The sequence below is a fragment of the Miniopterus schreibersii genome (assembly GCF_964146895.1).
Source record: "Miniopterus schreibersii genome assembly, chromosome: 6".
NCBI lineage: Eukaryota > Metazoa > Chordata > Mammalia > Chiroptera > Miniopteridae > Miniopterus > Miniopterus schreibersii.
In genome coordinates, this window is record NC_138107.1 from 29,442,598 (window position 1) to 29,458,726 (window position 16,129).

The 16,129-nt window shown below is 34.3% G+C and overlaps 1 protein-coding gene across 3 annotated transcripts in view; it reads left to right on the forward strand.

The window, feature by feature from the left end:
- Positions 1 to 16,129, forward strand: part of ADGRB3 (adhesion G protein-coupled receptor B3) — a 629,874-nt gene that overhangs the window by 344,408 nt on the left and 269,337 nt on the right. For all 3 annotated transcript variants that reach the window (XM_081140889.1, XM_081140888.1, XM_081140890.1), the window contains one exon: positions 5,180 to 5,282. In XM_081140889.1, coding sequence (XP_080997015.1) covers positions 5,180 to 5,282 — 103 coding nt within the window. The remainder of the gene's footprint in view (positions 1 to 5,179; positions 5,283 to 16,129) is intronic.

Sequence of the window (16,129 nt, forward strand, 5' to 3'; positions counted from 1 at the left end):
GTTTTAATTAAAATTGGGTAGGGGCTTGTTTAAAACAATTAGGAAAATTCTCCATTTAGAAGTTACATGAACTATATTCTAAAAATGGAAAGAAGCTACACTAATTTTAATAATTTTCATTAAACAATATCTTTTTACAGTATCTTATCTGGCTATACTTTATTTGAACAATTAGTTCCATAATCCCCTCCACTGATGTATCTTCTGTAATGCTGCATTGCATTTTTTTAATGTGGTAAAAAACATGAAATTTACCCTCTTAACTACTTTTAAATGTACAGAATGGTAGTATTCATTATATGCACCTTTTTGTGCAACAGATCTGTAGAAATATTTCATTTTGCAAAATTGAAACTCTGTACTCCTTTGAGGAGAAATTCTCTTTGGGATATCTTTGCATTTATTTGTGTTTTGTTTGATTTTTTTGTCAGCAATATTTTTTTGTTTTTAGTGTATGGGTTTTTCACTTCTTTGCTTAAGTTCACTGCTAAGTATTGTATTGTGTTTGATGCTATTGTAAATGGGAGTTTTAAAATTTCCTTTTTGGATTACTCATTGTTAGTGTATAGAATTCCAATTTATTTTTGTGTGTTGATGTTGTATCCTGTAATTTTGCCAAATTTATTAGTTTTAACATTTTTTGTGTGAAATCTTTAGGGTTTTCTACATATAAGTTCATTCCATTTGCAAACAGATAATTTTCTTCTTTCTGTCCAGTTTGTTTGCTCTTCATATCTCTTTCTTGCCTAATTACTTTTGTTAGGAATCTCAGTACTGTATTGAATAGAAGTAGCAATTGATGGCATCCTTGCCTTGTTCCTGATCTTGCAGTGAACACTTGGTTTTTCACCATTGAGTACGATGATAGCTGTGGATTTTTCATATGTGGTCTTTATTATGTTTTGGTACTTTCCTTCTATACCTAATTTGTTGAGAGATTTTTATCATAAGAATATTAATTCTTACAGCTTTTTCTGCATCAATTGAGATGATCATGTAGTTTTTGTTCTTCATTCTGTTAATGTAGTATATTACATTGACTGATTTTTATATGCTGAACCATCCTTGCATCTCAGTGATACATCACTTGGTCATGGTATGTGATCTTTTTAATGTGTTGTTGAATTTGATATTATGTTTGTAATATAGGCCTATAGTGTTCATTTCTTGTGATATCTTTGTCTGATTATCATATCAGGGTAAAATGCTGGTCTCATAAAATGAGTTTTTAATTCTTCCCTCCCCTTCAATGTCTTGGAAGACTTTGAGGAGAAATTCTCTTTTTACATGTTTGGTGGAATTCTTCAGTGAATTTGTTTGATCCTGGCCTCTTTTGGTTGTTACTGGGTGGTTTTGATTACTGATTCAATGGTACTCTTTATGTCTGTTAGATACTGTTTATTTCTTCATGAATCAGTCTTGGTAGATTTCATGTTTACAGGAATATATCCACTTTTTTTAAGTTATTCCGTTTCTTGTCATATAGTTCTTCATAGTAGTCCCTTATAATCCTGTTTATTTCTGTAGCATCAGTTGTAATGTCTCCTCTTTGTTTCTGATTTTTGTTATTTGAGTTTTCTCTCTTTTTTTATTAGTCTAGCTAAGAGATTATTAAATTCGCTGATTTTCTTTAAACAGCCAGTTCTTAAGTTTGAAGTTTTCTATTGTTTTTCTCTTCTCTATTTCATTTATTTATGCTCTAATCTTTATTATTTCCTTCTTTCTGTTAACTTTGTGTTTAGTTTGTTCTTTTTCTAGTTCCTCGCAATATAAAGTTAGATTGATAATTTGAGCTCTTTTTTTCTTATCAAGTGGAGGCATTTAATCCTATATATTTCAGTCTTCACACTGTTATTGTTGCATTCCATATGTTTTGGTATGTTGTGTCTTTATTTTCATTTGTTAATTTTTTTAAAATTTCCTTTGTGATTTGTTTTTTGGCCCATTGACTGTTCAAGAGTGTATTGTTTAATATCCACATATCTGTGAATTTTACAGTTTTACTTTGATTTCCAGTTTCATTCCACTGTGGTCAGAAAAGAAACTTGATATGGTTTCAATCATCTTATATTTATTAAGACCTTTTAATGGCCTCACCTGTGATCTACCCTGGAGAATGCTCTATTCTGAAAAAAACGTATATTCTGCTGCTGTTGGATGGAATATTATGTATATGTCTGTTATTCCAAGTGGCCTATAGGGTTGTTCAAGTTTCTGTTCCCTTATTTCTACTATCTGGTTAATCTAGTCATTATTAAGTGGGATATGGTATTGAAATATTCTACTATTATTGTGTTACTGTCTCTCTCTTAAGTTTGTCAGTGTTTACCTTATATATCTGGGTCCTCTACTGTTAGGTACATATATGTTTATAATTGTTATATCTACCTGGAGAATTGACCCTTTTATTATTTTATAATGTTCTTAATAGTCTCTTATTATAGTTTTTTACTTAACATCTATTTTGTCTGCTATAATATGGCCATCCTTGCTCTATTTTGGTCACCATTTGCATAGAATATTGTTTTCCATCTTTCATTTTCAGCCTGTGTATGTCCTTATACCTAACGTGAATCTCTTGTAAACAGCTGTATTGCATTTTATAATCACATTTTTACTTTCTTTGAGACAGGCTTCATAGGTCCCTAAGTACCGAAAGCCTTTTTTAAAAATATGAACAGTAACTTAGGTCTTCTTTGAGTGAATAACTCTACCCATTTTTAAATGTCATAGATACCAAGAAACACAAATTTTAAGGACAGGAAAGACCTTTTATTACTCTAGTCATAAAATCTATTTGGCTGTAAGATCTGCTTTCCTAGCAATGAATACAAATGTGGACCCAGCCAGGAAGCATTAGTAGATCACAAAGCCTGACATAAGGAGCCAGCTATTCACTTATGCAAATTACACTAAATTGATGGAATAAATTAAAGCTAATTTTGAACACTGTACACTTTTTAAAAAGGGAGCCATTGCACAATGTACATTTGCTTAGTTTTCTTTCATTAAGCATTTTAATACCATGGTAGTGTAATTATATTTTAAATCAATTTGATCAAAAGTTTGATTTTTAGTATGTGTTTATTTAATAAGACATTCAAAAATATGTTAGTACTAAAATGTGCCAACCATAATGCAAATGAGGGTATATAAATGCTAGATACAAATTTTGTCCTCTTGTGGAAGGGGGTATACCATAGCATTAATGGATGCTATGGCAGAAATAAGTATGTGCTAGTAGCACAGGGTGAGTGGGTGCTCACATAAATATGATGAGAACATCTACTTCCATAAATATGTTGACATGCATCCTTTAGCCATTGTATTCTAAATAAGTTAACACACACAAAACACACATGCACCTATACACACTCATACACACAGGCAAAACAAAAGCCATAGGCAGACTCCATCCTCTAGGGACCATCTCCCTCAGGCCAGGTGAGTAGCTGATGAACCTGACGCAGGGTAACATGTCCTGTTATCTTAGCTACTTATCTTTATCTTGCTTTCCTCAACCCAGTTTCCCAGGGTCAAAATCCCTACCTGTTTACACACACAGTGAGAACTTCATAACTATCTTGACAAATGTATAAATTTCTGGGTTGTTGTTTTTTGGTAAATGATCAACTGATGCAACCTTTTAAATAATACAAAATATCTGCCCGGCCGGGCGTGGCTCAGCGGTTGAGCGTCGACCTAGGATCCGGGCGATTGGGGTTTGATTCCCAGTCAGGGCACATGCCCGGGTTGTGGGCTCGATCAATGACTCTCTCATCATTGATGTTTCTATCTCTCTCTCTCCCTCTCCTTTCCTCTCTTTGAAATCAATAAAGATATATTTAAAAATAAAAATTAAGAAATAAAAATAAATAATACAAAATACCTGTATACTATCATATCCTTCTCAGTGAACCTTACCACTGATTGACTCATTTAGTATTAAATGAAATACTGGAACCATGGAGTGGGAGGGGATCAAGTGCTGAGGCTCAAGGAAACAGATGAGGGTGAAGGAGGCGTTGTCTGTCTTGATTTGGCGGTGCTTACATGGTAATGTACAATTACCAAAAGCATTACACTGCCCACTTAAAATTGATGAATTATATTATCTGTAAATAATGCCCTAAACAACAAAAAAGAGGAAAAAAAGTAAATGACTTTGTCTTTGAAAACTGTTTTGAATTCCCCAGTATAGTACATGCTCTATGGAAAAGCAGGTGTTTTATATCAAATAGAAAAGGAGGGATGAAAAAAATTATATATTATATATATATATTATATATATATATCCTATATATTTATATATATTCATTCAATATATACATTTCTTCATAAAAAATAATACTTCTTCAAAAGCTAAAAGTACAATGAATTCTTTAAATTTCTAAATAATAGTGGATGTATAGTATTTTTTAAATGTTGGATGAAAATCTGCATGTGTAAGAAAGAATTGGTTCAGCTTTATATGTTTATATTTATATATAATTTTTGTAGCCTATAAATACAATTATCTTTAAAACTTCCTTGTGAGTGAACTGTACTTAGTAAGATATCTTGAAAGGCAAATATGTTCCTTACTTTGAACATATTGAGATGAAGTAGAGGCCTGTAAATCGCCGTTGCTCAAGTGAATGCTGGTCAGTAATTATCAACAGCATTTATTTATATTTAAACTCTTTGCTTTTGTGCTATTCCACAAATTCATCTTAATGAATTTTGAGATAATCTTAAATGCCAAGACAGCATTTTGCAAGAAGAAAATTTGGTCTCCTGGAGAAAAAAACTGTTTGGTGCACCTTGAGATCAATTGATTATATTCATTTAAAGATTTCCTGAAAGTTTAAATTCACAATCCATCTCCCTCATGGGTGAATCAGATTTAAGTAATCGAAGGCTTGTCAGTGCTATTGCTTTCTCATCTTTCCTGCATCTAAAATGGTAGCAGTCAGCGATAGCTTCCAATTACAAAAATGTTCTAGTGTTTGTTTATAACAAAAAATGAACTGTCCTTTCCATGAATAGTACTTTACTATCATGTTTTAAATCTATGTGCCTTATTTTTTTCCCCTTAGGATACATTTATTTAACATGCTACTCCAACATGTCCTGAGCAGTAGTAATTTATATTTGTCATCAGTTCTTTCTCCTTTTAATCATTATTGCTCTGTTTCAGAAATTATACTGTCGTTAATTCCAAAATCATCGTGGTTACAATAAGGCCTGAACCCAAAACAACTGATTCGTTCCTGGAAATAGAACTAGCTCATCTGTCTAATGTAAGTATTATTCACTTGCTTGTATAATTTATATTTTAAAGAATATTAACAGCCATACTTTGACCAATAAGACCAGAACACATTTTTCTAGGCTTTCCAGAGCTGCAATTTATGATAAAGATATGTATTTGTAGAAATTAAATGCCCTATTATTTTACACTTTTGTTCATGGTAAAATTTTCTTCTGTTTATCTGAGATAATAGTAAATTGTTTATCAGTGTACACATCTTTTTTGGACTCTGATCGAGGCGATGGGGGAGATTGTGATGAACAAGTACCTGTCTCACTATGAGGTATAGGAGACTGCAGTGTAAGTACCTAGATTTAATACAGGGTGGGCCAAAAGTAGGTTTACAGTTGTTCATATGGAAAATAATACAATAATTATTAAGTAATAATACAAGAATAAACTCTGTGTTTCACATATTCACAACTGTAAACCTACTTTTGCCCCGCCCTGTATTTTAGAGCTTGACCATGTGACTATCAAGTTCTTTTTAAGGAATGACAAATAAAAAGAGAAGAAATGCTGAAAAAGAATAACACTAAGGGAACCTGTCCAGCCAGATATTAATATATATTCCTGACTCAAGAATAAATAAATCAATGGACAAAATAGAAAGTTCAGAAACCAAGTTAGTATATGATGCAGAAATCATATCGATGGTGAAAATAATTATTTAATTTTTGCATTTGGACAACTGCTTAATTACTTGAAAAAATTAAGTAACCCAAATACTTACTATACATTAATGTAACTTCTAGAGAGAGTAATATTTGGAAGCAATAATATGGCATGATGTAAGAACAGTGCCCTACAAACTTTTGTAGTGTGGCAGCCTGGGGATAAGAATTACAAGAATGCAGCCGGCCGGAGACCTGTGATCTAGGAGATCGTGGCTGGATTCCTGGTTGGGGCACATTCCTGGCTCGATCCCCAGTGCAGGGCATGCAGGAGGCAGTTGATCAATGCCTCTCTCATCACTGATGTTTCCCTCTCTTTCTCTCTCTCTCTCTCTGCCCCCCCTCCTTTCCTCTCCCTGAAGTCAATAAAGATATATTTTTTTAAAAAAAGAATGCTAGGAAAATACATGGGCAAATAATCATACATTTTTCAGGATTCCACACCAAAAGCAAAGATTATGACGTAAAAAGAATACCTTTACTACATACAATTTTAAGACTAATAAAATATAATGACAAAACAAAAAAATTATAACATTTAAAGATAAATTAAAAACTGAGAAAATTAATTTTCAACATTTTGGCAAACAAAATATTTTATACCATGTTAAACGTTTTTATAAAATCTCAAGTAAAAAAGGTATACACCTTTCCAAGACTAAAAGAAGCAAAGAACAAGAATAAACTTGCAAATAAATAATATAAACAATAGTCCGGATGGAGTGGCTCAGTTGGTTGAACATCAGCCTGTGTACCGAAGAGTTGCGGGTTTGATTCCCTGTGAGGGCACATGCCCGGTTGGGGTTTGATCCCGGGCTCCAGGCATATACAGATGGTAGCCAGTTGCCATTTCTCTCTCCCCTCCTCCCCCGTCCTCCTTTCCTTCCATTCCCTCCGAAAAAACAATGGAAAAAATATCCCCAGGTGAGAGTTAACAAAAAGTATCTCCTACTCTTTTCTTAGATCAGAAAAGGGTGACTTGCAAAATATATCTGTTTCATATATCATGTGAGAAAAAATGAAGAATGGGAATTAATAGTTATAATGAGTCTAGGGAAAAACCTGTTAAAATTTTCCAAATGAAATACGTTCTTTTAAAAAGCTTTTTAACAAATACCATTTAAAGTATTTAAATATATTAAATATTTAAATATATTAAGGCCCTTGAGAACTGGTAGAAATAGGTACTAGCATATGCAATTTTGAAATTCCAAATTGTATTTGGCCAAGCCAATTGAAGTTTTAACCAGCTCATAAATCATTAATAAGCCATATACTATTATTAATTCTTTTTTTTTTTTTTTTTTTTGGCTTATGGCTTTATTATTGTGACCTATAGATCAGGGTTTGTGGCCTTAGTTCTTAGGTATAGCAACTGATTGCTTTGAAGGAATAACAATTTTGCTTTGCCCAGAAAAAGCATTTTGTTTTTCTTATTACTTAAGGTTTCTTCAGTGTGACATTTATACTATTTTATATTGTTAGACTCTCTAATGCATAAGGGAATTTAATAATTTTATTGAAAGTAATTATTGAGACCTAAATATGTATACTAGAATGGACCTATATGTACACACACATACATATACACATGCACATGTACACATACCCACCATTAGGATTCCTTGGGTTTGACAGGTCTGAGCCTTCTGTGACTTTTTAAGGTGGATAGCATCCATATCTTTAAAAAGAGTTTGAATAATAAGAAAATACATGCATTTTAGGAATCTTATGCTTTATTAACTTTGCAAGCTGTAATATCATTATTTTTCCAAATAAAAAGTCTTTCTGTAGTTCCATTTCTTCTTTTTTTTTTTTAAATAAATCTTTATTGATTTCAGAGAGAGGCAAGGAGAGGGAGAGAGAGAGAGAGAAACATCAATGATGAGAGAGTCATTGATCGGCCGCCTCCTGCACACCCCCGACTGGGGACCGAGCCAGCAACCCGGGCACGTGCCCTGGCGGGGAATCGAACCCCGATCGCCTGGATCCTAGGTTGACGCTCAACCGCTGAGCCACGCCTGGCTGGGCTGTAGTTCCATTTCTAGTGGAAGGATAGATCAGACTGTGCCAGCCTGCATTCTCTGCAATGTAATCTTGCCATTCTTTTTATTTCTTCCTCTGAGCAACAACTTGCATGGTCTAGGTAGGGTGATACTGCTATCTTTCAAGACTGAAAAAATGCACCAGGTCTATTTGTAGTTCTCAAATTGGTCATATTCATAAAACATCTCATGGGAATTTCGACTTGTAGGTGTTGTTGTTGTTTTGCCATATTTGCTTGCATACTAATAGTATCAATCTAACAAAATAAGGACTCTGTTTTATATGCATAAACTAAAATTAATCATGAGTCATGGCCTTTGTAAATAATAGTGGAAAACACAATGGAAAACTGTAATGAATAGGCTTGTTAACATTAGATAAGCATGAGAAACAATGAAAAGAGATTCCAACATCCATCAGTGAATATTTTCTTGAATGTCAAAGGCTGATAACAACCAAAGAAATTAAAAATCACTTGGTAAAGCTTGAAGTCCAGTATATGCATCTATAATTTCTACAAAGGATATTTGTGTCCCTTTACTTTTTAAATTACTTTTCAACCCTTGATTTTGTCCATGTGGAAGAGATTTCTGATACTTTGCCTGCACAAAGCTCTTGATCATTTTTATAGCCGAGTCATGAAATGCTAACTAGACAAGCAGGTTGATGGCTCTGCCAACAGCTGAAACTGAGATAGAATTGTTTTCTACACAGTTCTAGGGGAGGTGTACCCTAAATTCTGAATTTCAGTAAGCATTCTTCTCAATTACATTTCAAATTCAATTTCTTTTCATTCATGATATATAGCTAATATTCTTCAAAAAGACCTTAGAACAACTGTGCTATTGTTGAAGCAAGGCTCAGCAAATATTTTCAGTTAAAAGTCAGATAGGAAGTATTTTAGGTCTGTGCAAGCCATAGTCATCTCTGTCCCATCTCTTCTTCTATGCTGTTGTAGTGTGAAAGCAGCCATAGACAATATGAAAACAAATAGGTGCGACTCTGCAATAAATTTTATTTACAACAATAGGTAGCAGACCAGGTTGGTCTCCTGGTCCATACAGGTTGTCAGTCCCTGTATGGTAAACAGAATAATGGCCCCCAAAGATGTTTACATCCTAATCCCCAGAACCTGTTAATATGTTATGTTACACATCAAAAGGGACTTTGCAGATGTGATTAAAAGTAAGGACATTGAGTCTTTAGGGTTTTCTATAGATAGTATCATGTCATTTGCAAATAATGACAGTTTTACTTCCTCCTTTCCAATTTGGATACTTTGTAGTTCTTCTTCTTGTCTGATTGTTGTGGCCTGAACTTCCAGTGCTATGGTCAATGAGAGTGGTGAAAGTGGACATCCATATCTTGTTCCCAATTTTAAGGGAAATGCTTTTAGTTTTTGCCCATTGAGTATGTTGTTGACTATGGGTTTGTCATATATGGCCCTTTTTATGGTATGTTTCCTCTAGTTCCATTTTGCTGAGATTTTTTATCATATGGGTGCTGGATTTTCTCGAATGCTTTTTCTGCCACTATTGATATGGTCATATGATTATTGTCCTTCGTTTTGTTTGTGTGTTGTATCATATTTATTGATTTGTGAATATTGTACCAACCTTACATCCCCGGAAGAAATCTGATTTGACCATTGTGTATGATCTTTTCGATATACTCTTGCATCTGGCTTGCTAATATTTTGTTGCTGGTTGTTGCATCTATGTTCACCAAGGACATTGGCGTATATAATTTTTTTCTTTGTAGTGCCTTTATCTCGTTTTGGAATTAGGATAATGCTGCTCTTCTAAAATCAGCTTGGAAGTCTTCTCTCCTCTTGCATTTTTTGGAATACTGTGAGAAGAATAGGTGTTAGTTCTTCTTTGAATGTTTGATAAAATTCACCTGTGAAACCACCTGGTCCAGGACTTTTGTTCGCTGGGAGTTTATTTTTATCACTGCTTTCGTTACACTAGTTGTATTCCGTCTGTCCAGAGTCTCTGATTCTTCCTGATTCAGTTTTGAAAGATTGTATGTATATTCCTAGGAATTTATACATTTAGTCCAGAGTGTTCTATTTGTTGGCTTATAGTTGTTCATAAGATTTTCTTACAACTCTTTGTATTTCTTTGGTATCAGTTCTTCTCCTCTTTCATTTCTAAATTTATTTATTTGGGTCCTCTTTTTTTCTTGATGAGTGTGGTTAAAGGTTTGTCAATATTGTTTATCTTTTCAGAGAACCAGCTTTTGGTTTTATTGACCTTTGGTATTGTTTTTTTAGCTTCTATGTCATTTATTTCTGCTCTAATCTTTATTATTTCCTTCCTACTGCTTACTCTGGGCTTTGTTTGTTGTTCTTTTTTTAGTTTTTTTAGGTGTAAGATTAGATTGTTTATTTGAGATTTTTCACACTTCTTGAGGGTAGGCCTGTATTGCTATGAATTTCCCCCTTAGGACAGCCTATTCAATAAATGGAGTTGGGAAAACTGGATAGATACATGCAACAACAAAAAAATGAAACTAGACTACCTCCTTACACCATACATAAGAATAAACTCAAATGGATTAAATAATTAAATGTTAGACTTGAAACCGTAAAAATCCTAGAAGAAAACATAGGCAGTAAAATCTCAAGACGTTTCTCATAGCAATTTTTTTTCTGATATATCTCCTTGGGCAAGGGAAACAAAAGAAAAGATAAACAAATGGAACTATATCAAACTAAAAAGTTTTTTCACAACAAAGGAAACCAACAACAAAATGAAAAGATAGCCCACTAAATGGGAGAACATATTTTCCAGTTAGACATCTGATAACGGGTTAATATAAAAAATTTATAAAGAACTCAAACAACTCAACACCATAAAACAAACAATCCAACTGAAAAAATGGACAAAGGACCTGAATAGACACTTCTACAAAGAAGACATACAGATCGCCAATAGACTTATGAAAAGATTCTCAATGTCATTAGTCATCAGAGAAATGCAAATTAAAATCACAATGAGGTATCACCTCAGACCTGTCAAAATGACTATCATCAATAAATCAACAAACAAGTGCTGGCGAGGGTGTGGAGAAAAGGGGACCCTAGTGCACTGTTGGTGGGAATGCAGACTGGGGCAGCCACTGTGCAAAACAGTAGGGAGGTTCCTCAGAATGTTAAAAATGGAGCTGCTTTATGACCTAGGAATTCCACTTCTGGGAATATAACTAAAGAATCCTGAAACACTAATGCAAAAGAATATATGCACCCCTATGTTCATTGCAGTGCTATTTACAATAACCAAGGAAGCAGCCCAAGGGCCCATCAGTAGATAAGTGGATAAAAAAGCTGTGGTACATATATACAACAGAATACTACTCAGCCATAAAAAGGAAGGAAATCTTACTTTTCATGACAGCATGAATGAACCTAGAGGGTATATGCTAAGTGAAATAAACCAGTCAGAGAAAGATCAATACCATGATTTCACTTGTATGTGGTATCTAATGAACAAAATAAACAAACAAACAAAATAGAAATGGACTCAGAGATACAGAGAACAGCCTGACAGCTGTTGAAGGGGCTGGTTGGAAGGCTGGGTGAAATAGGGGAAGGTATTAAGCAAAAAAGTAAAACTTATAGGCACAGACATTAATATGAGGATTACCAGATGGAAGAGAGTTGGGAGCAGGTTGAAGAAGGTAAAGGGCAGATAAGTGGTGAAAAGAAGGGGATTAGACTATGGATGGTGAACACATAATACCTTATACAAATGATGTATTATATAATTGTGCACTTGAAACATTTAATTAGCCAATGTAACACCAATAACTTTAATAAAACATATATATTTAAAAAGTAAGGACATTAAGATGGGAAATTATCCTATATGATCTGAGTAGGTCCAATTTAATCACATGAGCCATTAAATATGGATAACCTTTCCCTATGGCTATGGTCAGACAGAAACAATGTAAGGACTCAACTGCCTTTGCTGACATAGAAGATAAAGGAAGGGGGTTACAAGCCAAGGGATATGGGTTGCCTCTAAAAGCTTAAGTCAACCCCTGGTTGCCAACCAGGAAGGAAATGTGGACTCAGTCCTACAACTGCAAAGAAATGAATTCTGCTGAAAGCTGAATGAGCCTGAACATGAGTTTATTCTCAGATCCTCTAGAAAGGAGTTCAGTTCTGCCAATGCTTTGATTTCAACCTCATTAATCTCTTCAACAGAGACCCAGGTTTCTGACCTACAAAAACTGCAAGATAATAAATTTGTGTTGTTCTATGTTGCTAACTTTGTGGTAATTCATAATAGCAGCAATAGAAAACTAATAATCCTGCATTGGAACATTGCGAAATTAATTTTTAGATTATGAAGATAATATATATGTATACATTAATAGTGCCATTTTGAATCAGATATACTACCATACTAATGATACATAATTCAATAAAAATCAGTTAGCAACTAGAGATTACATTTTGTCCTGCTGGTTATTATGCCAGCATTTTAGGAACCTGGTTAAAGGAATCACCAGACAGTGAGAATGGCCATGTAAAGTGGAGGGGGATGTTAGGGAATATTACAGGAAGCCACAAGACAGTGCCACCTGGGCAGCCACAGCAAGGGTTTTGTGGGACCAGGGGTTGTGGGTCAGGAACAACTCTGACATTTACAGATACGTTGTACTCTTGGAGCAAAACTGCTCTGCTGGCAGCCCCTAGACGGGAGCAGTGAAAAGCACTACCAGCCCTTGTCTCCGCAACAACCCCATAAAAGTATCATTAGGACACATTATTCTATCCTCTTGGCTATAAAAGGAAAAGACTTAGAATGTATGTTATATACATAAAGAATAGAGTTATTACTAGGCTGACGTAGCTTAGTGGTTGAGTGTTGACCCATGAACCAGGAGGTCACGGTTTGATTCCCAGTCAGGGCACATGCCCAGGTTGTGGGCTTGATCCCCACTGAGGGATACGCAGAAGGCAGCTGACAATGACTCGCTCTCATCATTGATGTTTCTCTCTCTCTCTCTCTCTCTTTCTCTCTCCCTCCCTCCTTCCCCCCCTTCCTTTGAAATCAATAAAAACATATTTTTTTAAAAGAATGTAGTTATTTAGGTATTTCTTAAAGTTATTTTGCACTTCAACTCAGAAAATACTTGGAGAGTTTTTGCCCCATTTGTCTGTTGAGAGGTGCACCAGACTCCTGTGCAACTGTTAAGAATGGTGTCATTATATATGGGTGAGACACTCTAAGACATATCTGTAGAGACAACGATTTTCTTTGCGGGACACACATATAAATAATCACTGATGGTAGTTCTACTTTTTATTGTTTCCCATATGTCAAATAGATAGTATTCATTGAGAAATAACATATATTCAGGTTAGCGATATATCTCAGAAATTAGAAAAGCAAGCTGTTATCCATCCACAAAAATAGTGTCATCTGGTTAATGTGAGCTACTGAGTAACCATATAGCAGAAGCTGGATTAAATATATGTCCTCTCCTTGTGTTCCAATTAAACAGCTGCCAACTCCTCGAGAAGAGCCGTGTAACATGAATGGGACTCGTCCTGATAAAACAATAGTCTGCATTTCTCACTTCAATGGCTTTTGTATCATTCTGCCTTAGTTAAAGCCAGCTCTTTCTTTCCCACCTCCTTGGTTTGACTGGTTCCCAATGTGATACTTTCTGTAGAATTCTTGTAAATCTATTCAAAAATTTCATATCTCCATATTTCTATAAAGAACACAGTATTGCATTTTCAAGGAAGTTCTCTATACTTCATATACCTATTAGCAGTCCCCTCAAAAAAAGAGAGACCCAGATTTAGTTTTTTCAAAAAAATTATTTTAAAATACTAAAATGTGAAACCATATTTACCATAACCTTGAAAAGAGGTTTGAAGAACATTTAATAGACTATTTCCTGTTGTCGAGTTTCATATCGTATCTTTTTTCAACTGTATCATCTCCTTGGGAGGTGTATCACACTTGTTAGGGACTATGAAGCTGTTTATAGTTTGGGACATAACCCGAGAAGGATTTCCTCTCATTGATCAGCTTTTAGTGACCTGTGATAGATATGACTAGGGGAAAATGTACATCTACTAAGATCTTACTTCCCTGAGATTTTCTAAACTGTGTTTTCTCAAGTAATATGAGAATTATAAGCAGTATATAAATTAGCCTTTTTGCCGATCATGTTAGTCATGTTGGACCTGTTCTCGAAGAATTTCTAAAATCTATCTGTGCAGTTATATAATAATGACAATTAAACTTTAGCGGAGAAATAAAGGAAGAATAAGCTTAGCAAAATCCAGGTCATTTTAATGTAATTCCTTTATGTCTAAAATTTAGAAAATTAAAGAGATAGTATAGTGAACAGCCTTTCTTCCGTCCACATTCAGAATGTCAATGTGCAATTCACTGGACATGACAGAAAAAAGTGATCCTGGAATATCTGAGCCAGAGCACTGGACATGATGAAATAGTTATGGTGAAGTCATTGCCCTTCTTCATGTGCTTAGATGCTTTGTCTGTTTGTTTGCTTGACCGTTGTGGACAAGCAGGTATTTTTGTTTCAAAAGGACTGTGAAAAGTACAAGAAAGTGAAGAGGTTTCCAGATTCAGAATTTACTATGGCATATGAGCACTAAGCATTTGAAAGTTTAAAGAAAAATGAAGTAAATGAATCATGTGTTTCTGTTATGTGTGTTTTGAGCAGTGCTTCTTAAAATTTAATGTGGATAAAAATTTGGGGATGGGAGGGAGTTAGAAGGCATGTTCCTCGTTTAGCTCTAATCTCACAATTCATGGAACCAAGGAATCTACATTTTTAATAAGCATCTCAGTTGATTCCAGAGTAGGTCCAGAGAAAACACTTTTAAAACATTAAGATATGAAGAGTGTAATTAAGATAGCATGTGAATTGAATTTATTCAGAACTTAAGAACACCAAGGATAATTAGAGAAACTTGGCCTTCATTCATTTTTATGACTTTACCCTTACCTTTTCTATAACTACCTTCCTTTAGACCTCTGCTCAAATATCATCTTCCTGGTGAACCCTTCCCAGGATACAAAATTGCAGTCATCCACTTCCCATTCTTTCCTGTTGACTGTGATTTACTTTTCACCATAGCACAGATTACAATCCAGCATATTATATATTTACTTGCTTATGTTTGTCTCTCTCTCTTTGTCCCCTTTATTATACCGAAGTTTATATAGTGAAGGTAGGATTTTATTTTGTTCAATATTGTATTACCAGTGCCTCCAAGGGCACCTGGAATGTAAGAGGTGTCTACTAAGTGATTTTTGCATGAATGAGTAGAATGAATGAAAGAACTTGTCTAGATCATCTTCCTGGCTCCCCTTTCTGACTTCATTGATTTGTGAGAGTAATTTATCATTGTGAGATATATTTTAAGTATTCCATAGGAAAAAGATAAAAAGGATTTGAAGAGAGTTTTGAAGAAAGGAAAGGAATTCACTTATGAATGTCCCTCTAGCATCACTGCCATTGAACTAGAAAGGATGCCAATTTCTCTATTATAAATAAGAAAAGGTGTGCAGACCAAAGGTAAAGAGAGAGCCACCCATAGAAATATACTGACAAACTTAGTGATATATTCTATTGTTAAATAGATATATTGGTTTGGTTGATGTTGAAACAGAGAAGTAAAAGAAAATAGCAAAGACTATTAAAGACACTTAAAAGTAGTATGTAGAACATTTATGGTAATTGGGAAATTTGGGTCGTGGTACATTTTTTAAATGCTTAAAAGCTGGTGAGTAGAAATGTTTAACAGGAGTTCGACTATGCTATTTTGGATTAACTCAAGAAAAAAAAAAAGCACTTTTTTTCCTTCCAAAAATGGGTTTTTCAAGAATAGCATATTCTTTCCAAAAGTTTTCAATAACATGCAGTTTTAATATTTTGTGTCAGTTACATTGACAGCTTTGTAAATTAATCTTCTTTAGCCCACTTCTCTCATTTACCTGGAGATTTTTTTCCTTAGGTTAATGCATTTCTTAAATGGTGCTGGCCTATTTGCCTGTTTTTGTATCATTACATTTTGTTACTGCTCTCTATTGAGCTTACCACTTCCTGTTATTGA